The sequence below is a fragment of the Manis pentadactyla genome, chromosome 14, assembly GCF_030020395.1.
Source record: "Manis pentadactyla isolate mManPen7 chromosome 14, mManPen7.hap1, whole genome shotgun sequence".
Lineage (NCBI taxonomy): Eukaryota > Metazoa > Chordata > Mammalia > Pholidota > Manidae > Manis > Manis pentadactyla.
This window is the reverse complement of record NC_080032.1, coordinates 33044586-33068643: the sequence shown is the minus strand read 5'-3', so window position 1 is coordinate 33068643 and position 24058 is coordinate 33044586. Positions and strand designations below refer to the sequence as shown.

Below are 24058 nucleotides of genomic sequence, written 5' to 3'. Positions count from 1 at the left end.
GGCCAACCTTGGCGCTCTTGACGGTTTTCTTCTGGAGACATCCTCGGCTCTGTTGTCAAAATCTCCAAGTTCTCAGAACGCAGGTGTTTTTCGAATTGAGACCTGTCTGCCTTCCCCCTGGTAACTTTGTCTTCAGTTGATTCACCGGCCGTCATTTTTAAACCCATGCTGGATGATGAGGAAGCGTTTCCAACGCTGCGATGAATGCCATAGAAAGATCACCGGCGAGCCCCGAGAGGGCGAGATGGGTACCACAGAGGGAGTCGGTGCCCTCTCCGTCCTGGGGGGCTAGGCCCTGTGGTCCCCTCCACCCTCAGCCTCAGCTCTGATGGCTTCCCCACAGTCCTTGCCAGGGCTTCCCAAATCCTAGTCTGACCTAAATGTGAAGTATGGTGGCTCAGCTGCCCACTTCTCTACAGTGTGAATGCAAGCGCATACCTGTTCCTTCATTTCTGTCTTGCTTCGTTTGTTTGTAATAGTCTCTCCTCCCTCGCAAACCTATCCCAGCTTAATCCTTCGGTACAGCTCCCTGGAGGATCTCAATTCTGCCCTGTGGACATATTCCCAGAACACTGAGGATCAGTGGCACGCACGCTGACAGTTCACACGGCTCCAGTGTACTTGTGATGGTCTCTGCTTGGCCACGGCTCTTAAAACTTTGATCAGTTGATTCTGCCTCAGGTTGTTAGAGGTCCCCAAATGGTTATCACACTAATACATAAATATAATTGTTTTATGTTATTATATATAAATGCTTAAAGATTATTTAAGTAAAAATATTAATATAGTTGATAAATAATTGGGACTCATTTGTAAAAGAACTATGGAGTGAAATCTTCTATAAAGGATACACATCTTTAATATTATATGCCCATATTTGTGTTCAGAAGGTATTGGAGGTAAACTTTTACACAGCAAGTATCAGCATACTTGTTTATAAACTGGGATGTAAGGGTGGGATCTGGGTGTAGTACAGCCAGGAGAGTAGAGTATAGACTGTGCTCTGTCTGGATCTTGCCTGATTCCAAGTCTTAGTGTCTGGTTCAGCCTTAAGAAATCTGGAAATAGTGACCTCGGGGAAAGTCACTATCTAGCCATATCACCACTTGGCATGAGTTATACTTACCAAAGAAAGGGCCCCTTGGTTTTCCCATGTTGTACTCATGATCCCCTTTCTCAGATGGGGAGACTGAGGCTCGGAAGTCAACTGCTTTGTGCAAGGTCCCAGAGCTAAGGACTAACATCTAAACCTTTGGATGCCTTAGGCCCGACTTCTGCCACCCAGACACAGTGTATTTATAGATGGTATATCCATGTACACATACACACATATCCATATATGAGCACACCAATATAATACAATTTGTGCATGCAAGTTTTAATAAGGTGTAAAACAGTTGTCTTACTTTTGTACTTTCATAGGTTTGTACTTCTTAATACCCTGGCTCCGCTCTTCCTTTTAAAAGAATCAGCAAAGATGAGAACACTGCTTTTATTAAAGGCACTTATGACACCAATGTCATTTTCAAAGCAAAAAATAAGTCCTGAGTAAGTGCGTATCAAAACTGGAAACAGTCGTTTCGTGTACACTTGTATCAGCTAATGCATCTGCAGCCTTGACTCCTTATGCATTATGGACCGTGTGAGTAATCACCAGCTCAGACGCTTCCCAGTAAGGTCTGAAACGAGGACTCTATTTCCCACGCTTCACTCCTGCATACTTTCACAGGGCTGCACTAGGCTGCAGAGCAGTAGAGCCTGTAAGCCCTTACATGTGTCTGTTACACAGACCTGCCCCGCTGCAGGGGCCAGCTCATCCTGAAATCCCTCTTCACTTTTTGTCAGCTATGAGAACCTATTTGCAACCCACACACACACACAAATATGATCAGAATGCTGCTCCAAAAGAAGGTGTTGAGTCAGGAAGAGTTAAGAGGTCCAGAATCTTCTCGGAAAAGCTTTGGTGCCTAGAAACTCCTTCCTCCTTCTTGCCCAACCCCCCAAGCCCATCCTCACTGACCATGGTCACATACTTGCTTTTTTTTTAAATCATGATCATAGGCAGTCAAGGCCGAGAGGGCCATGAATGCCCTCCTAACTGTACCCTTTCAGTTTTGATGGAAGAAATCTAGACCAGACCAGGGTAGAGGTCTGCCAGTGTGCAGATGGTTGGCAGAGGCAGTGGGGAGAAGGGTGGGGATCCGAGCTCCCAGGGCATGTAGACCAGGACCCTAGTCCCGTCTCTGTCCTCACTAGCCTCCTAGCCCTAGGCCTCAGGTCACTATCCCCAAAAATCCCTGCCTCACGGGACTGTAGGAATAATCACAGGAGGGAAAAGTTCCAGCAATGAGTCCCAACTAGAGTCACACACTCTCCCCACATCGACATTTGCTCATTCTTTTCCGTGAGGTTATCAGATACCCCTGCCTCCCCTAGTTAAGACAATGCTTTGCATATAATAGGTTATATTTATTAGTGAGATGAAGAACATCCAAGAAACTAACAGCAGAGCAGAGAACTCAATAGCTTTTAATTCCTGCCTGCAGAATCAGGATGCGAATTCAGTGTCTGACTTCTAGTACAATGTTCTTTCATCTTAAGTATGTGTGTGCGTGCACGAGTGTTTGTATGTTCACTGACAGACCCCTTCATATCTAATTACACCATTTTTCCCTCCATTCATTTGTTTTTCTTTCAAATTATTCTTCATCCACGTGAGAGGGGATAGATTGCCCAAAGATTCCATTTAGCTTAGCTGGCTTTGTGGGGCTTCAGAATCTTAGAGATTGTCTCCACTTCATTACTTGGCATCCAAAAGAAGTTCTGTATGTATTATTTTTAATTCTGCTGTGGAGCACTAACTCCTCCAAGTTGTTCTGTGATTATTTAGATTTGAAGCCATGAATTTTTAATCATGGCACTAAAGATGTAGAATGTATGCATCCCTGTCCCAGAAATCAAAATCTCACAGGAGTCATTGGAGCCATCATTTGTATGTGTGAAGTCGATTGTTCTTTCATTGCATTAGTACATGAAACCATGGCCAAAGTCATACTTACTCACTCCTACAATCAGGCTGTTCAGGTGCAGGGTAGTAGGCACTTCTGGCTTATTTATATGGGGTAAATGCATAATGGAGATCCGAGGCATCTGTGTCAGGGAAACAAAGCAGTCACAGAAGCTGTAATAAGTCACTGGGAGACACAGTGGAAACTCACTCCAGAAGGAGGAAGCAGAGGCCAGTCTAAGCCATCAGCTGGGAGGAGTCCACAAGCAAAATGACAGAACTCAAGGGGCACAGCTAACTTGATTCAGGTCCAGGTAGTTGTCAACAACTGCTTCCAGGAGAGTATAAAGAGCTAGTAGCAGAGAGGGAGTGATTCCCAGAATCAGCTTTCAGCCTACTCCTAGGTCAGGCAGGAATCTGATGAAAAGTCTCTGGCCTGGACTGTAAGGTCACCCAGGAGCTTGGAGAGCTCTGAAGCCCCAGAACCAGGCTGCAGTCCCGTGGGAGCACTGGCATGGAAAGCAAGAACAGCCAGGTGGAGCCCATGCAGAGGAGCTGCTGGCAGGCTAGAACCCAGGAGTCACACACGCCCGCAGGAGGCAGAGGACCACAAGCACAGATCTAGCACTCTCCCTGGTGTGAGTGGGATGGTGTCCCAGTACCCTCTTAGCCTGGCCCAGGCTTGGGTAGCTGGTCATTCCTAATGCACAGTAATGTACTTTGTGCCAAGCACTTTGCTGGCGGCAGGGGTTCCCAAGGGGAATAAACCACCCTTCCATGTCAAAGGCATTCTGGGAACAGTGAGGGGAGAGAAGAGAGTGGCAGGGCCTGTTGTCATGGAAGGAGAGAAGGTGTGTGTGCAGGCAGTTTTGGGAAGCACTTAAAAGGGGTTCAAGGAGACGAGAAGCTGTTTTTCAGTGGAAAGAGAAAGGCAGGGCATCAACCCTCAAAATGCACAATCCAGCCACCCCTGCCAGCAGCCACAAACGATCTTGTAAAACCAAGGAGGAGATCCCAATGGAGCCCCTTGATGGTGAAGCAAGGAAAGTAGGGAAGGTTCCCACCGTCAGGGCTTCTGAACTGGGTCCCATGTAACTGTTTGTTCATTGTGTTCGTATTCCCATGCTCACGTAGATTCGAGGGAACACGGCCCGTGAATAATGCTAACTGCATCAGAATGCCCGTTTTTATTATACAGCAGAGGGTGATATATGTTATATATGAAATCGCTTATATTAAATAATAATAATATGTTACAACCTTTAGTTTAAAAATACTAACTTCATCATCTGTACTACTGTCTGCATAGTCCCTAGCCCTTAAATGCCACTGCTATATCCAGGCACCCAAAGCTCACCCAGGGCACTGCTCTCATCTGTCTGGCTTTGAGGCCCCTCTGCAGCATGGGCCCCTGGCCCTCTCTGGCTCGGCACACTCAGGACTCAGCCTCCTTACCTTTCTCTCCAAGCTGCAGCCTGTGCTGCTGGCGGTTGAGGGGAGTCCGGCAGCTACACCTGCAAGAACACGGGCCTGGAGTGGCTTTGAACTATATAGCATCTGTATTTACCTTTGAATCATTTACAGATGTTTTATTGAATCCAAGAAATATTTATGGACCTATTTATAGATATTCATATTTTTACATATATAGTTCTAGATTTAAGTTTTTTCCCAAATCACAGTAAAGAGTCTCTTTTGTTGCCTAATTTACATTAATTTTAATCCAATAAATTGTAGGAGTAACTCCATACTTGTACAATCTGGGAGCAAGCTAATTATTTGTAACAATTATAACCCTATCCAGTGCTGATCAGTACTGTACTAGGATTACATTTCTTGCACAAGTTTATTTTTACTCATTCCCTATATTATTTCCCTAGATAACTGATCTCAACTGTAAACCATTTTTTTATCCTGTTTTATCTTTAACTCTGATACCGTACGAAATTTGACTAAAGATTAAGCAGGGCCATGATGGCAAAAATCTTATCAAAATGAATCTGGCCAACTGTCTTACAGATGTATGTGATCAATTTTATTTTTTTAGAAAGGAACCTGCCATTCATTGAAATTGATTCATCCATCTACAAAACCCCTTCAGTATCTTCCACCAACATCCATGGAGATGCTGCATTCCCTAGAGCTGCAACACTGGTTTCTGTGGACAGCTGACTTATTCGTAGTGGTAAATGATCCCATAATCATAGAACGGCCCAGTGCCTGATAGCTAATCAGTGTTGTATTGATCCATTCTAAGCTCCATTTGAGTATCATAACTAACATTCTTAATGATTTTTAACTGTAACTCATAGAACCATCTTAATTGTATCCCAGAAGTTCAAATCCCAGGGAAGAATGGATGGCTTCTATGATGAGATGGTCCCATGTTTTCCCTACATCTCCTTATACCAAGGACCACATCATGCCAAGGGGCTGGCTTGATCCAGTCCAGCAACTTCGTTTTTTATTTGCTTTTTGCCGCAGTAGTACATGTGAATAGTCTGAGGATGGTACTGAGAATACAGTGGAAACTCTCATCCTATAACCCAGACTCTCTTCTGAAAGACAAGCCACTTTCATCCTCTTTGTTTTTTTTCTGGCTTTTATTTCAATATTTCAAAAAGCTGTGCTTCTGCTACTGTTTATTGATTAACCAAACATTGATTGGCTTCCTGCTACAGAAGATGATCCAGCTCTCACCCCTCCAGCACGCCTACTTGCTCCCGTCTTCCTTGCCCTCACCTTCCCAAGTTCTGTCACAGTTTTGTGTAAACGAGTCAATTCATACTCTAATGTGACTATTGCTAACCTCTGATTCAAGTATTACACTGAGGTTACATTTATTTCCTTACACAGTTTTATATTTACTCAAATTAGACTCACAAATGCAAAGAATAAACTGGTGGTTGCCACAGGGAGGGGGTGAGGGAATGGGCAAAATAGGTAATGGGGATGAAGAGGTACAAATATCCAATTATAAAATAAATAAATCACAGGGATGAAAGTATATCACAGGGAAGAGATTCAATAAAATTATAATCTCTTTGGTGGCAGCTGGTAACTACACTTATGGTCATCTTTTTGTAATGTATATAATCATCAAATCACTTTGTTGTACACCTGGAAAAAGGGAAAAAATTGACTTTTTAATTGCCTTGATGTTTAGGGCACCTATGATAATTTTTTTCAAAGGCTCCCATGTATCTATCCAAATCTTTTATAATATCCAAACCTCAAAAACATCAATAAACTTTTAAGTTCCATTTTTTTCCCAAGTCTGCTGCCTTACTTCATCTTGTAGTGCCTGTCTCAGGCTATTGTAGAGTTGTCATATGGTCCTATCATTTATCTGTTCTCTGTGTCACTGTTTGTGTTGTGCACTGGATTTGCTGTGCACCTCTTCCTTGATTTATTCCTTCATCCCACATTTTCATTAGTTTTCTAAGGAAGAATAGGTAGAAAGTAAATATTTTGAATCCCTGAAGATCTGAATAGGCATTTATCCTGCTTTCATACTTGTAATTTGGCTGGGTATAAAATTCTAGGTTGAGAATTATTTGCTCTCAGGATTCCACAATTTTTGAAGTTCTATCACCTTCTAGTTTCCAAGTTGCTACTGGGAAATCCAATCTTCCTCTCTTCTGCTAAATCCCTCACCATACTTCCAGTTGCTTTCTGCCTTCCAAATATACGCTGAACTCTCTTTTGCACTTGTTTCTCCCAGTAGCCTTGTGATTTGGAGTTTGTACTACTTTTTTATTCTTGGACTGTAATTTCAGTAGGGTTTTGGTATGAGTAAGTGGGAAACTCATGCAGCCAGTCCACCATGTTTACTCAAAGTCCAGTGACATCTTTGTTGCCAAGCATTTAAGTCCATATAATTCCCTTTGTATATATTTTGACACTATTACTATTGGCAACTTTGAAAGTAGTACTTTCCTCATTTGATGATGAGGTGGCTGAAGCTCTAGGGATATTAGTAGTTTTTTTAAGTTTAAAGAGCCAGCATAAGATATATTCAAATTTAAAATCATGTTTTTCCCACTCCACTGAGGCATAAAGTTCACATTTGTTGATGCCTTCATGATGTAGGACACTAGTAAAAGAACAAATACCACAGCTTCCCTATATCTGCTACAGTAAACTAATGCCACTGCTGTGATGTGAATTATTCCCTCGAACTATTCTCTAAGCCACAGAATACAGACTTTCTTCTTCAATCACTCTTGTTATTCCACAGTAGAAATTGGAACACCTAAAACCAAATAATTGCTGGTGATCTGACTCATACAAATAGTGGAGTGTATTAAAACAGACAAGGAAAACTGAAATTATTATGTTCAGGTCTGAAGGAAAATATACCTTAATCTATAATGGTGCTATTTCAGAGTGTAGCACACAATGAAATAACTTTCCTCTTTGAAGCTTTTACTTACATGGTCGCATAGGGCACAAATAGCATTCTCTAATTTGAAAACAAAAACATAAGTGATTCCTTTTGAAGTCCGGTCTTTTGAAAGCACTGTAGTCTTTCAGCTAAGTGGTTATTCTCCAAAAGTAAAACAGACTTTCCAACTAGTATTTATAAACAAGTACACATACCCAATAATTTTCAGTGTGTTTCTATGTCACTTTGACTTTTTGTGGTTATAATAGCAGACATGCTTTGTGTTAAATGATGCCTTCCTGAAGGGAGTTTTTGGGTAATACCTCCTGAAGGGTTTCTAATTCTTTGTCCAGTCAAAAGCTTACCTGTTGCTTTTCCCAGCTGAATGTAGGGTTCTTGTGCTCCCTTATTCTATCACCTGATATCCCAACTGTATTTTAATGTAGGTGAAACAACACAAATAGAGGAAATGTTTGAGTCAAGCAGTGTGGCAGGACCTCAGGCTTGGCCCCTCAGTCTTCTCACCTGCAAAGTAAAACCATACATATAGATGATCTTCAAGTCCTTTTCAGCTCTTGAATACCATTTCTACATCATTGGTGAATCAACTTCAGTTAATTATCTAAATCAGTCACCACTATTTTGATACATGTCCCTATGAGGAAATTTGCTCATTAGTTTATTTAACACAAATTTATTAGGCATCGTCCAGCGAGCTGGGTATACAGTGGCAAGTGAGCAAACACAGTCTTTAGCCTCACTGAGTTCACAATCCAGAGGGAAAGCAGACAAAACCAAGCTCTAAAATAAATAATGATTGTGAAAAATGCTATGAAAGATAACAACAGGGTGCTCTGAGAAATAATAATAGGAAAAAGATCATTTAGACAGGGGAAGGTGAATGTTTCTAAGGAAACTTCATTGTAGAAATGACAAGAGGTCCAAAGGATGAAGAGTTGCTAGCCAAGTGAAGAGTGAGAGGAACAGCATTCCAGGCATAAAGGGCAGCATAAAAGACCCTGAGGAATTAAAGAGCTTGTGCATTCAAGGAACTCGAAGAAGGCCCTGTGACTAGAGCATAATGAACCAATGGGGTTGGCCTGAGATGAGGTAGAAATATGCTCCCACCAAATCATACAAAGCCTCACCACCATGGCAAGCATTTTATCCATCAGAAACTCAGGGAGAACCTACTGAAAGATGTTTAAGCAAGGGAGGGAGGTGATTCCATACATTTTTCAAAAGAGTTCTCTGATCACTGTACACACATTGGTGGAAAGCAAAAACAGGTGCGGGAAGGCAGTTCAGTTAGAATTAGTCCAGACAAGGGATGTGGATGAGGAGGCAGTGATGGAGAAAAGGGAAGATTCACACAAAATCTTGGGATATCCTCGTTTTGCTTCTGCAGTCAGCTGTGATGTACAGTGAGATACACCTCATGTCTCATGGAAAATTGATGTATTAATTCCTATACCTCCACTGAGATACCTACTGAAGAAGCTTCAAGGAGATTACTTTAGAAGCTTGATCTATGTCCCCTGGAGTCCATGGAACATGTAGCTGCAGCCATACTGTGCCTCGGAAAGTATGAAGGTGGCCAGCAGTCCTGTCAGCCCAGTGGTCTCTCCGGTGGTCTTTTAGAGCAGCACTCCACGTGATCCATGTGGAATCCACAGGAAGTGCTCACACCCCCTTCTTCCTGACAAGCTTTCAGCCTCCAGGTGCTGCCAGCATGGCCGTGTCTCCTGAGTGGGCTGACAGGACTGCTGGCCACCTGTGTACTTTCCGAGACACAGTATGGCTGCAGCTACTACATGTTCCATGGACTCCAGGGGACATAGACCAAGCTTCTAAAGTAATCTCCTTGAGCCTCTTCAGTCGGACTGCATAAAGGAAAAAGTGCCCATCTTCTGATCATGTTAGAGATGTGCCATGGAACTAATCATGCCTCACAGCTCAACCGAGAAATCCTCTCTCTGTTCTCTACCTTTCTCCCTCTTTTCTGATATGCTTGATACGCTTTGTCATCTAAGAGCTGTAAAATGAATTTGGGCACTAATTTTTGGGCTTTCTTGGGAGGCTGCCACCTTCTCTGGAATGTCAGAGCAGATGGTACATCTTGTCCTGGACAAAATGGAAACAGAAAACATCCCACTTAAATATCCTCTCTCAGCCTCCACCCACCTGCCCTGTAAACCACTGACTGCGGGTGTCCCCCACCATCCTCCTATAGCCCTCAGGGCCTGTCCAGGGCAGCTGCCAGGATGCCTCCCTGCCTCTGCTCTCCTCCTCTGCCTTTCTTCTCACCCCCATGTGGCCTCCTGTCCCAGGTGCTAAGTGAATCACTTCAGCAGTGGCTTCATTGCACCCACCCACCCACCACTTTCCCAGGCAGGGGTTTGGGTCCGACAGAGCCCTGTTCCCCCACTTTAGAACACCATAAGCCCCACCTTCACACAGACCATACTGTTCCCCCTTCATCCATTCTTTTCCTGAGAGATTTCCAACAGCTCGGAACCTGTGATAGGAATTCAGGTAAAAATGGGGCACAATTTCAGGACTTCCCCTACTTAGCAAGACATATGGAAGAACAGAATTGGGTGACCTACTGGAAGAGCAATGGAAGTGGCATCTGCTAGCTTGAATTGGGGGAACAATGTAAGTGGAGTAGGCTAGGATTTCTGGGAGTCATGTATAGGAAAGCAGTAGGGGAAACCAGAGCAAATCCCTGAGCTGGAAGATGTGGGACAAGGTAGAAGAATGAGCCATGGTATTTTGTCCTTTTTGAAAGCATCATGCAAAGTCACAGGAAGGAATTACCTGGGTGATGGGCATCACTTTTCCAGTGACTTCATTCTGGTCACCAGGAAAAGAGGGGCTGGGTCCTAATGGAAGCTTCCCACATGTCTGACAGGAGCAAATGCTAAGCATGGACTGCGCTGCAAGGCCTGTAAGATGAGCATCCATCACAAGTGTGCGGATGGCCTGGCGCCCCAGCGGTGCGTGGGCAAGCTGGTAAGGGCTGTGACAGGTGTGTGCACAGGGCATTGCCTGCCCGATGAGACTGCTCCAGCCGAACTCCTTCCCCACCCACCTGATACCTGGACACCAGGGAGGCAGCCCCCGAATGCGTGGCTCACCAGCTTGGCATCCCACTTGGCATAGTGACCAAGAAGAGGAGCTTTGTCACTTTAGGGACACATGAAAGAGTCTCTTAATAGGGTGACTGACGTGTCCCAGGTTGGAAGCTTCTGTTTTAGCATGGAAGTCCCACATCCTGGGACTGCCATGGTTAAAAGTGAAAGTCAGACATCCCAGGGACCCCTTGGCCCTAGTGAACTAAGGGCATTGGTCACCCCAGTGCTTACCTGGCTGACAGTTCAGTGGGGGTCAACTGGGGTAGAGAAGAGATTAGTCACCACCCCTGAAGATCTGCACCACTCTAACAGATCATGGTAGTCAAACCAAGGAAGGCTGGCTGACCCTCGCGCACTCTGAGCTGATCATTCCTTCCCAGGAGCACGGTCTTCAGTACTGGTACCACACGTTGGTCAAAGGTAGCCCAGAGCACCTTTGAGGATATTCTAAACTAGGATGGTCAAAGAATTGTGGGAGCAATGAAGAACGTCCACCCTACAGACACTTAGGATATGACAGCCATCTTCAAAAAAGTTCAAACTGGTCACACAGAAGGGGAATTCTACCTTGCTTTGTCACTCTGGGGGAAAGGCCTACCCATCAGAGATAAAGTCTTAACAAACAGAGATAATGTCACCAAAAACCTACCCCCAGTGTTATTAAGAGCCCCTCCCCCCGCCCCCCCCCATCACTGGCAGTGTTCAAAAAAAGGAGGACACCCCTTGCCAGGAACATTGGAGAGGATTCCGGAACTGTAGGATGCCACCAAGTTCTCTTCCAGTACTGGGACACAGGCAGTCAAGGTCCTGAGGATTTACCTCCTTACTCCGAGTAAAATCGCCTGCCTCTTCCTTAAAGCCCCTGCCTCACCCGTCCCCACCCTCCTCCTCCAGTGGGGATTCCCACAAGCCAAGGCAAAGACCGCGGATGAGGGGTCAGAAGAAGGGAATGTAATGCAGACACAAAGCCAATGATTCTGAGTAGAGCTCACGGGGTATGTGAGGCCCTTTCAGCCAATCTGCGGTCTGCCCTCCCATGTCCAGGCCTTTTCGGATTTTAGTAAACCACAGCTATAAGCTGCAGTAAAATAATGCACGCCAGTCCATTTGTATCCTGGAAGAAAATGAGGAGCCAGACATAAGGGAGGCTGCTGTGGTCCGCAGAACGGGAGGAGCAGGAAGGCGAAGGACAGGGCTGGGGGCTCCGTTCCAAGGGAATGTCGCTTGCTTATTGACAACTGTGCCTCCCACCCTCAGGGATACATCATAGGACCCGTCAGTGCCTTAAAGGGAGATGGGGAGTTGTCCCTGGAGAACCAACCGGTTTTATTTTCAGCATGCGTGTGGTTTTCTCAATCCCATCCGTGACAATAAGCCCTTCTCTTTCTCATTCCCTCTCCAGCCAAAGGGGTTCCGGCGTTACTACAGCTCCCCCTTGCTCATACATGAACAGTTTGGATGCATTAAGGAAGTTATGCCCATTGGTGAGTTGGGATGCTGATGGGTTGGCCTGGGTTTGGAGCAGCAGTGTCAGCATTAGTGGAGCTGGTCCCCCTTCTCCCTGGGTTGCAAAACCATTTGGTGGCTGACTGGGCTGTGAGTGTGTTTTGCTGAAGGGGAAACACAAGGTAAACCAAATTCTCCAGGAATTTTCATCCTTTCCCTGATGCAGATTGAAAAACCGACAAGTCCCAAAGGCTGCTAATATGCTACCCGCTCCATCAGCAGCAGTTAGAGTGGAAAGAGCAGAAAGTATGTCCCACAGCTTCCCCACTGACCAGCTGTGTGTCAACCTGTTCCTAGAAAACGAGAGCGGCAAGGGCTGCTTTTCACAATTGTTATTAAAATAAATAAATAAATAAATAAAAATTATAGACCAATGCTTAGAAGGAACTCAGTGCTTTTCACAATTGTTGTAAAAAATAAATAAAAAGTATAGACCAATGCTTGGAAGGAACTCAGTGAATATCAATTATTTAATGAGGACAAAAATATATTTATAGAGATTTCTGGCTTGAATTTATTCTTTAATCATATCTTTGATTTCGCTCTTTTTTTCTCTCTTGCCCAGAAAATCTCTACATCTGTTTTTGCCTTTTGCGGTGGGAGGAGGGGCAAGTTCTAACCTAGAAATTTATAGACTAGAAAGCTTCTAATTAGAAATTCATGAGGCCTGGTAATGTCGAATTCTCTCAAAAGCACTTGCTTCCTACTGCAAACTTTGTGTCTCACTCAAGGCTTTGTACCTGGGCGAGGAAGGCCTCAGCTAGAGGTGATAAAGCTGGGCCCTGGGAAGAACCCTGAAGTTGTAGCCATAACAAAAGAGGAAACCAATCAGCTGGAAGGGATGGGGAGCAGAGTTCTGGATGTAGGTGCTGTGTGCAGAGGAGGGAAGGACCTGGCAAATGGGCACACTGGGGGGACCCATCTGCAAGGAAAGCCTGACCACATGGAGCCCCGTTTTCCCAAGAGGACAGGCTGGGTAGGGCAGGCCCTGCTTCTCAGGTGCTGTTTACCCAGGAGATGGACATGTGTGCTCCTGAGGCTGAGCTGAGGAACCTCTGTTCCGTTGCAGCCTGTGGCAATAAGGTGGACCCGGTCTACGAGACCCTGCGCTTCGGCACTTCCCTGGCCCAGAAGATGAAGAAGGGCAGCTCCGGCTCTGGCTCCGGCTCTGGCTCCGGCTCCGGCTCACCCCACCGAACCTCTGTAATTGTCCTCCCGCCTGGTCCGCCCGCCAGGATCTCAGCAGGACAGGCTTCGGGCACTGCGGGGGCGGGAGTTCCCCCTAAATGCTCACAAGGGTGGGTTTGTTGGGAGGCAGGCAGCCTCTAACAGGGAACCCCAGAGTGCCTTGGGCCAACCCCCAGGAGTACTTCCATTTCTGCCCCAGAGACCGTGTTCTGGGCCTGGTACTGCCTCTTCCCTTCCGCCCCCTGCCTCACCCTCCTGCCAATTTTAGATGGCATGTCAGTCAGCACATAGAAAGGTTTGACCCAGACAGTGGCAGAGTCAGGAAGTCCCAGCTGTACCCTTTCTCCCCCAGCCATGCCCCAGGTCAAGAATACAGCTGCCCTTCACATATTCTCAGCCCTTCCACTCAAAGATGAGGTATGCCCCTTGGTTTCACACAAAAACTGCCCTCCTCAGAGGTGCTTAACCTGTGTGGTTAAGTGGAGCTTCTCTCCATAGGACATTTGGTCTGCATTTTACCTGGTCCAAAATGACTGTTGCATGCATATCTTTGGTCTGCTCCCATCATCCTGTCTCTGGCTGCCCCAACAAGAATTACTATGAATGCCCCAAGAAGCCACATAACTCTGAAGCTTATGCTGAAGACCACCATCCCTCCTGCAAAAAGACAAGGACCTTCCAGTTTACACTGTCAATTAGGGTAGTTTGCACCTAGTTATCACATCCTTTGTTGAACTGGGGGCTTCCAAGCAAGACACAGATGCACCTCCAAATGGTCTGTCCCACTGGACCCTCTCAGCACCACGTGACTGGGGTGGGCTTTGGGAGAAGGGCGGGGCACACCACTGGGAGGGGCTCTCTGGGGCTGAGCTGCTGCAGCTCCCTCACCGGGTGCAGGTCAGTCCTCAAGACAACTGGGACTGTCTGCTGGTGAGTGAGGGGTGGATGGATTTTAGGTCCTCTGACTCATGCCACCTGGTTATCCTGGAACCTGTCTTTATAAACTCACTGAAAGCCCTGTTCATGCAATTTCTAATTCCCCACTAATTTCTAACAGGGAAGAACCAAAAATAGTTTACTTTACAAGAAACCATGCCTGCCGTCCCCTCCTCTTTCTTTTTCATATCCACACTTACTCCTGCTCCTTCCCTGGGTGAACAGATCTTGAGTTGCACAGTCAGAGTGGCCACCAGGCTGGATCTGAAGTTTGGAACAGAGATTTGAGAATGCTAAGCATGTCCTTAACCCCACACACCACTTAGAGCTCCTTCCTCAGGAGAGTAAGGACTCCATTGCTGCCAGCAGGTCGCTTCCCCCGAGTCACATAGAGCTGGCTCTTAGCCTGCAGCCATCCCCCGTGACAAGGGAAGACTTTTTGTAGATACCGCCCAGCAATCCCAAAGAAGAGCACAGGCTGCTCTGACCAGAGCAGAGAGCCCCCTGCCCACTTCACCTGCATGCCAGTTGGCCCTTTCTTGTGTCTCTGGCAAGAGCCAACCTATCATCAGCCCACTACCAGAAGCATCTGATGTTGGTGGAAAGGCAAACGGTAAGCCAAGCAAGGGAGGCAAGTGCTGAGACGAGGGTCCCCAGAGATGGCCCTTAGTTCTCATGTGGGCAGCAGATGGCTGCTGCGTAAGTTCTGAGCTCTGCAGACTCATAGCCAGGAGACAGCCTCAGGAACTGCATGCAGGCAGTGAACATTTTAGCCTTCACATTTTTGGCTCACGCTCAGAAGCCGCAGGAACATCAGGGAGACAATTTAAGGATGTCCAGTTTTCTTTCATGTCTAAAATAGTTCTGTGTCTAGCAAGGTCTGTACCCTCTAGATTGGTTTCAGGAGCAAAAAAGCGTGTTTTCCTGATTGTCAGTAAGTGGTCCATTCATCCAGGCCACTCGCACTTCCTGGCACTGGTTCCATCAGTAGGTAGTTCTTGGAATTTTGCTCTGTGAATGCATTGTTCTGAGAGCTGCAAGGAGACACAAACAAAGCAAACTGTACTTAACTGGCACTTCACTCTTTCCCCAGAGTCCAACTTGCCTCTGGAAGAAAACAGAAACAATTGATTTTGCTTCCTTCCCATGGGGTCAAACAATAATGAACTTCAGCCTCTTGCTATTCTCGCAGCATTTGTATGTCCTAAAACTAACATATTTCCACACAGCAAAGCTCTGTCCCACAGGTTTGTTCTCTCCCAGACTCATACAGGCATTTGCTTAAGTGATAAGAAGCTACTGCCTGGCTGTTCCTAAATGGGTATGTTTCCTTTAATGTGCTGTCAAATATTCTAGAATGTGGAAGGCTTGATGGCTTCTGGAAAGCCAGCAGTACCAAATTCAAAAACTTTCTGAGAGCTGGTTGCCTAGTTTATGAATAATCTACAGTTTCATAAGATTAAATTAATGTAATAGAAACCTTTGTTTGAGAGTAGCATGCTCCAAAGGAGCAGGGTACAAGTGACGTGGAGACCCTGTGACATTTATATGTTTCTTCTTTCTGACATGTCATGAAAATGGGAAAGGGCTGGAAAAAGCCTTAAAGCTAATTTGTAACAAAAAGCAGTCTCTGCAGGGTGGTGCTAAAGGGCTCTAGAGCTGACAGGAGAGGGAGGGAGGCAAACTTGTTTCTCTCTAATAAGATATGAATAAGCTGTCTGAAAGATATGACTCTCCTCTGAGACCCCCTGCATTCTTCTTTTAAAGAGGCAGGAGCCATGCAGTAAAGCAGGAGCATCCAGCCCCTGAAAGAGGCAGTCAGTGGTGTGCTGGTCAATGTTTAGCAGCAAGCTGGGGCTGGACCCTGATCTGTGGCTTTTGCCAATTATCATGGTGTAAATACTGCTGTGACCAATCTCAAGCTGCCCGTGGGAGGAGCCTGAAGGCTCTCTCGAGCCGGCGTGAGTCGCCCAGAGCACCGCTGGATGACGCAAGGTGCCTGAGAGTTTGAGCTCTGGAAATGACACAGGAGGTTCAGACCCCAGCTCCAGCACTTACTAGCTGTGAGACCTCAGGTAGGGTTCCTGGCCTCCTCTGGGCTTAATATTTCTATCTGAAAACAGGTTTACCATGGGATTGTTATGAAGAATAAATGAGATGATACATAGAAAGTACCTAAAAACAGCATGTGATGAATGATCAGTAATCATTATCTACTTCACGTGGAAGAATGACCATAGCTTCTCTTATTTAAAAAAAAAAAAGGCAGAATAAGTATTAAAAAAATGTTACAGCAATGGAAACAGCATTTAACTTGTACCTAGGAAACACATCCCTCAATACTGCATCTTGTTCTCTATAATTAATACAGATCTTCCTTGACTTACAATGGGGTCACACCCCAACAAACCCATCGTAAGTTGAAAATAAGCCAGAAATGCTTTTAATACACCTAAGCATCCTAGCTCGGCCCGCCCACCTAAACTATGCTCAGAACACCTTTGTTAGCCCACAGGTGGGCAAACTCATCTACCACAAGCTTACTTTATAATGAAGTGCTGCATGTCTCACATAACTGATTGAATACTGTATGGAAAGTGAAACTCGGAATGGGTGTGTGGGGACAGCACGGTGGCCAGTGTCCCAGTTGTCACCCTTGAGGTGCATGGCCGGCTGGGGGCTGGCTCACTGCTGCTGCCCAGCATCACAAGAGAGGATTGTGAACCCTGGAAAAAAATCAAGATTCAAAATTCTAAGTACATTTTGTACCAAATGGGTATCACTTTCACATCAGAAAGTCTTAAGATCGTAAGTCGGGGACCGTTTGTAATTAGAAGTCACCTATAGGAAGAACTACAGTTCTAGTGAACTTCCCAATGGCAGGATATGGGCAGGAATGCTGATTTCTCCCTGTTGTCCCTTCCTGGGAGGAGGTCCGCCCAGCTGTGACCTGGGCATCGAGGCATTCACTCAGCACCCACCAAGTACCTACCGTGCACCACCCCGAACCAGGCACAGACCCCTGAGGGGAGGCCCTGAGGGAAGAGGGCCTTCTGGGTCAGCTAGAGAGACAGGAGGGCGGAGGCTGGTCCTGAGGCAGAGGCACCCAAGTTCCCCTCTCCTGCCGCCTTCAGACCCTCGGCTCCGTCGGCAATGGCATTACTCATTCATATGTTGTTCCCTCTTTCCTCCCAGACTTCTGACCTCGTAGAGGTTCCTGAAGAAGCGGCGGGGCCAGCGGGCGGGTGTGACACCCGGCGACGCAGCAACAGCGGTGAGCGTGGGGAGGGGGCTGAGCGTACCTGCCGTCCAGGTGGGGCGGCCCGGGGGGCTGCCTGTCCGCTCCCGGGGCTCCACCAGCTCTGGAGTTCAGTTTGGGTGAGTGCTTGGTGTTCTGAGAGAACCAGCACGCTTACTGGCGGACTTCAGGGACTCAACCCGAGTTCTTCCTCCTGCGTTCTCACGCCTTACTGGGGTTTAGGAGTCCCTTCCAGGCCTTTCTGTGAACACGTCATTTCCCCCACTGACCTGCATTCGATTAGCCAACCGTAGCAGAGAGAAGCTACTTCAAGTACACTTGAATTACCTCCAACCAGGTAGGTGGCGTGCCAGGGCAGGGGGCCTCACACTCAGCTCCTCCCCAGCACAGGTAATTGAGACTCAAACAGTGATGTGCACGATCTGGCCAAATAATCTTTGTTACTATTATTTAATTTTCTAACAGTTTAAGCCCTTGTTAGAATAATTTCTAAAATATTTATTAAATGCTACCTACACACTGTTGCCTGCTAATGTTAAGAATGAACCACCTCTTAAACCAGAGATTAAAGAAACATCACCAGCCCCTTGCGGATGAATCTTGCTGAGCCTCTTTGATGTCAGACAACTGCTTAACCTCCATTCAGTTATCCAAAAAACACTTGTGAAGCATTTACTGTCACCAGCTAAAGCACAGAGGTCCCAAAGCTGTGCTCAGGGTGCTGATAACCCAGCAGGAGCTGTCCCTCGGGTTCTAATCGCTGCCCGGGAAGCATCGGACACGCCCAGGATGGCTTTCCCACTTGCCTAGCTGTCCCTGCCTTTTCCAGCCTGGAAGCAGAAATTCTGCATCCAGTACCATAGCTGCTTTATCAGCAGCTGTCTTCTGGCGTATCTCTCAGCTTCCTCAGCTCTAGAACTCCACTTACATCTCCCCTGTAGTCAGTCTGGGGCCTCTGACCCACACAGGCAGCACATGCTTAGTCCCCCAGGGCCCCTGCCCCACCCTCACATATCTCTGGGGTGCACTGCGAGGGCATCATGCCAGGAAAGCCATACTTTCTGATCAGTGCAAACATTGGTTGAGCACCGAGCAGGGCTGTTGGAGGGACAGGTTTGGGAGTGCTGGCTGCAGGAGGGGCCTCACAGCCCAAGTCTGTCCAGCATCACAGATGCAGCCCCTGCATTTGGTCAACACCCCAGAATTACTCAACGTCTGAGGAGTGAACTCCCCAGAGACTGGCATCAAAACCAGACCTGTACTTTCATCTCCAAGTCTGGTCAGCTGCTCTGTCCCCGTGTCCCTGAAACTTCCTAGTCGCTAATGGCCTCATCATCACTAACAGGGAATTATCCGGTCCTTGGCCCCTCCTTGCTCTGGGGGAGGGCCTCTGGAATGCATTTAATGATTGTGTAGCTTTCCAGCCCTGGAAGCCTGGCCTCCCTCTGTCTCAATTGCCTCATCTCTAAAATGAAGATAATAACAGCACTGAATCCAGAGGATGTTGTGATCACTAAATTTGAGAAAGAATGTAAATTCTACCAATGCATCAATGACTCTGAAATGTCATCTCCAGCATTAGGGATCTCTGCTGCCTCCTGATGCCCAGTGCATGCTGGACATGGGCACCTGAATGGGCAACAGGCATCAAGTAAATGCACCCAAATGGACTCGACTCCCCCACCCACCGAAGCCAGCTTTTCCCTAAGGTCCCTGCCCAGTAAATAGGAGCTCCATTCTATGAGCCGACCAAGCCAAAACTTTTGGCATCAGACTTGACTCCCACTTCTTCTCACACTTCATCACCAGTCAGCAAACCGTATTTGCTGCAAATTTATATCCAGCCTGTGCCCACCACTTACCTCTCTGCCTCAGCCATCCTGGTCCAGCTTTAGTGATGCTGTTGTTTATCCATTCCTTAGGACTTAAGGTCTCTATTTGTCCTGAGGATTTATTTGCTCAAAAAGGAGTCTCCATAGGATTTTATAACGTGAAGGGCTATACTTAGGAGTCATCAGTAGGAAGTATGGTTGCTCCTAAAAAAGTCATCACAAGGTCATAAAGTATCAGAGATCCAGCTGTGGCCCTCAGCCAGCAGCCTGCACTTCACGTGCCGGCCTGTTAGAAATACAGAATCTCAGGCAGTCTCAGAGCTGCTGGATCAGAATGTGCACATGATTCTGTGTGTGAACCTTGTGAAATTCGAGAAGCAGGATTAGAAATCATTTATCCCACCCCTATCCTCTCCAACAGACACACCACATACTGTATGGATAAGGAAACTGAGGCATGGAGTAATACAACTCAAAGACACAAACTTGATTTTTACATCTCTTTTATGTTCAAGGGCCTTTTCACAGCCTTGTTCAAAGAAATCTGTTGAAAGAACTTAGCAGGTAATAAGCCTCTACACAGCTTTGGAGATCTATTAACTACTCCCTTTGATGGGCAGTAGCTTTCTTTACAATGCACCCTTGGAAACCAGAGGGATTAATTATGCAGCAGTTTGCTTCAAAACATTTTCTTTTGATCGAATTTAATCCCCATCCAGGCAATTTGAGAAACAGCATAGAGGAGACATCCCGCTTCACCCTCATCTTCCCAAGGCATGGCGAGGAGGGTGCTGGCTTTTCAGAAGCAGTGCCTGGGCCTCCAGTAACAAGCAGATCTTCAGTACATGCTTCATTTAGTTTCTGAAAAGTATATAGTGCATATGGGTACTAAGTGTGATGTCAGAATCCTGGAGGAATATTTCCAAAGCCATTGTAGAGGAAAGTACAATTCATACTCCTTTCTCTACTGCTAACATCACAGTCTCTTCCTTCTCTCTCATAAACGATCTTGGGCAGGTGTGAGGGCTTCTGGCTGTTGTACTAAACATTCCTGGAGGCATCAGAAATACAGGTGGGGTGTTGGCCTTCAGCTCTGGCTAAACTGCCAGAAACTCTATGCAAAACAAGGTTAATAAGCACAGGAAAGAGTAAAGTCTAGGCTGCCCATTTCAGCTTGGAGTGCCAAAAATGACATTCCTGGTGGCCGGCAATCGTTGCATATCAGAATGACTCTGTGTGATCAGAACCTGCCCGGAAGAGAGGCAGAGGTAACAGAACATAAGCAATACAAATTCTTAGAAATATTCTTCGAAACAGACTGGGTTAATCACAGCCACTTGAGGACATCATAAAACCCAATATTACCTATTTTTCACTAAAGCAAAGAAATTTTGCCCAGGAATAAGAAAGGCAAGCTCAGATTTGGAAAACATATCCTTGCCTTTAGCATGCACTAGTTCTAAATCTTAAATTTTGATTTGTCACCCAAACAATGAAGCAAATATTTTAATGGGTTCTTTGGCAGTTGCCCCTGGTTCTCATCCCCACCAGTGGACAGTTCCCAAATTACAGGTACAAATATTTACTGTGTGTTTCTGCAACACACACTTAGTATCTAGATCCGGCAAGGGTCTCTTTGAAAGCGTAGAAGGTTCTCTTTCCAGCTCTGTGAAGGACTGGATGTTCAGAGAAATTTCTCCCAGTTTAACATGACTAAAACTGCAAGGAGAAAGAATTTTAAAGAAATTTAAAAGGAATTCGGTTAATGCATGGCTGAACTGACAGCAAAATAGGGCAGTTCCTTAAGAGTCTAGAAATGACAATAAAGCATGAATCCAAAGACATAAGCAGGCTCTGCACATCCCTGTGGCCCCAGATTGGGTAATAACAAGCCTGGACAACAGAAGACAAGACCTGGGGAGTGGGCGGGGTAATAGCTTAGATGGGAGGCCTTTTGGAAGAATGTGTGATACCCCAAAGGGCACACTTAGTGGCACTAGGAAAAAAGCATGCCCTGCAGAGGAATTCAGTGAAGGAAAATGCTCTACTGGCCTTAACTCAGGTGGAAAAGAAATACAGGATGCGGGAAAAGAAATAAAGGAGAGAAAAAAGAGGGAGGGAGGAACGTCTTCTTGCTTGAGATGAAACAAAAAGCAATAATAATTTTTAAAAAGGATGAACATCAGTGATTCAAAGGAAAATACAGGACTCTCATGACCAACTTCACGCCAAAAAGTTTTAATTTTTTTAAATGGACAGATACCTATATATATATATATATATATATATATATATAAATGACAAAAGTCTGACTCAAGAAGTGGATATAAGGAGCTCGAATTTACTTCTAATCATGGTAGATACTGAATCGGTATTTTAAATTTTATGCCATGAAAATACAACTTTATAAGTAAATTACCTAACATTTAAGGAATAGAAAATGTCCAGTTTACATTAACTCTTTCAGGAAAACAAACAGGATAAGGAAAAAATGTCAGCAGGATTTCTGACTTATTTTGAGACTAGTTTAATACTGACCTCAAAACCACACAAGGGAAATCTCTGGCTGGTCTCCCTCTTGAACACAGATGCAGAAATCTGAAACCAAGTCTTGGTAAACTGAATCCAATAATGTATTCTTAAAAGGTAATGCAAATTACCAAGTTGTTATTCCAAGGATGCAAATTTGTGTCTGTGCCAGATAAGCGGGTAAGTTTACTTGTATGTTACCAGGTTAAAAAAGAAAAACCAAACATTAATTTCACTAGAAAACACAGTTGCGGACATGGACCCCACAGGACTGCTGACCAAGAAAGACAGAATATGGAAAAGGGAAAGAATAAAGTCACCTGAAGATGCGGAAAAAAACTAAAGATTCCATTTGCTTCTGTAACATTAGAAAATGTGTCTGTGTAATGGATATATTACTTGAATATTTGTCATGGATGAAATCTAAGCCAAATTATTTTTAATGAAATGAATTTAAAGCACCAAACATAAAAGGCACATTAAATAGTTACCTTGCTTTATTCTTTTCCTCGCAAATCAAAGTCTTAGAACTTGCCATAAGAAGTAAGTTTTAAACATCATTTTTGCAGTGGTCTGCTCATAACCATAGACCTGAAAGCACATTTGGGGTTTTCAATTAATTTTCAGCCTAGTTCTCAAAACTGGTACACATTTCAAACCAGATGGCAAATGGATATTCAACAAATAGATAAACTAATGTACAATTACAAAATTGTAAAACCAGTCCCAACTGATCATTGCACATGTACCTTTTGTAGTCCCCGTTTTTAGCTCCTATCAAGAATTTTCCAGGAAGATTCTCTTGGCATGTTTCGTTCAGTATTCCTTTAGAAGTGTCCGGGTGGATACTTCTGGAATCCAGGATTTACACCAAGGTAATCACATAATACCAGAGAAAGGTATTGCTGGCCACCGCTCACTTTAGCATTGTCAGGTGAGTCGCCTATTTGGCTGCTGCCTACGGATTACGCCCACAGGCTCTGGAATTACAAGCTACGGAGAACAGATGTCTCAGTGACGCACCAGTGCATCTCAGGGGTTCTGGTTCTGAAGCAGGAGCCCCTCATCACCATTCTTGAGTCCCTTGGAAGGGCAGCGGGGACCGTCAGGGCCCTCACTGAAACAGGGCACAGAGCTTTCTGTGGTGTGTTTCTTTCCCTCTGCTGCTGTTTCCTTGATAATCTGAAGGGGGACACAGAGAAGAACAAAGCCACAGTGTGTTATGCTTTAATATGAAGTCGCCTACATGATAGGTTAATGTAGGCACTGCAACTCTATTGTCTAAATTCAGAAACATGCCACACTTTTGTTTGAGGAAGATGCACGTAGTGAGAATCAGGCCACTCGGTGGAGCACCGGGGCCGGATGCCTGAGCGGCAGACTGCGCCGAGGCAGAGCCTGCATGCCCGTCAGGGACCCACCCACCACGGTGTGGGCCGCGAGGACTCCTGCCGGTGTCGAGAGGCCTTGTTCTGTATCGAAGGCCACAGAGTGACTGCTTGAATGTAAAAGGAAGAGAATTAAACCTTCCACGGGCAAACTAAATGAGGAACCACTAATTTATTTTTTATTCCAAATAATAGCCCCAGTGCATTGACTGTAAGAGATGGAGAAAGTGTCTGGAGGATTAAAACTAAAGCTTTAATCTCCAAATAGAACATAGGTGTCAAGAAACTAGAATTGAGAAGTTAAAAATAGATCAAATAAGTCTGGTACTTAGATAAGGTAGTACAAATGCAATTAAATTGAGCCATACCTCATCCACCATTCCATTAACAAATGGTTTGGTGACTTCCACAGAGGCCTGGCCCTGCTTCTGCTCCTGAAAAGGGCCAAGAGTGAATGGAAGTGCCAGGCAGTCGGCAGGAGGCACGCCCAAGTCCAGGCGTGCAGAGAAGGTAGGCACGACGTGGCAGGAGCCAGGGAAGTGTGACAGGGAAGTCGCATCACTAGGGCTGAGGAAAAAGCAATGAGGAGTAAACAGAGGCTATGGCACAGGGAACCAGTAAAGCCACATCCTTCAAGAATGATTCTGAAACGTGACAACTGGATTCATAAGCTCCTGCTTTCTCTTTCTCTTTCAGTGTTTACATATCCAGAAAACGGCATGGAGGATTTCAGAGACCAAGCAAAGAACATAAGCCTCCAGGTATTTATGGATGTCACAAGACAGAGAAATTGGGTCCTTAGATCATGCTGCAGGTCACCACCCATGGGGGTCATGACATCAAGTCAGTGGATCCAGACCAGCATTTTTAAAGAATAGAATGGAATAAT

The 24058-nt window shown here is 45.6% G+C and overlaps 1 protein-coding gene across 2 annotated transcripts in view; it reads left to right on the top strand.

Moving 5' to 3' along the window:
- The window catches only part of STAC (SH3 and cysteine rich domain), a 130520-nt gene that overhangs the window by 82253 nt on the left and 24209 nt on the right, over positions 1-24058 (top strand). For both annotated transcript variants that reach the window (XM_036921566.2, XM_036921565.2), the window contains exons 3-7: positions 10309-10409; positions 11934-12015; positions 13107-13240; positions 17357-17435; positions 23866-23930. In XM_036921566.2, the coding sequence (XP_036777461.2) occupies positions 10309-10409; positions 11934-12015; positions 13107-13240; positions 17357-17435; positions 23866-23930 (461 nt within the window). The remainder of the gene's footprint in view (positions 1-10308; positions 10410-11933; positions 12016-13106; positions 13241-17356; positions 17436-23865; positions 23931-24058) is intronic.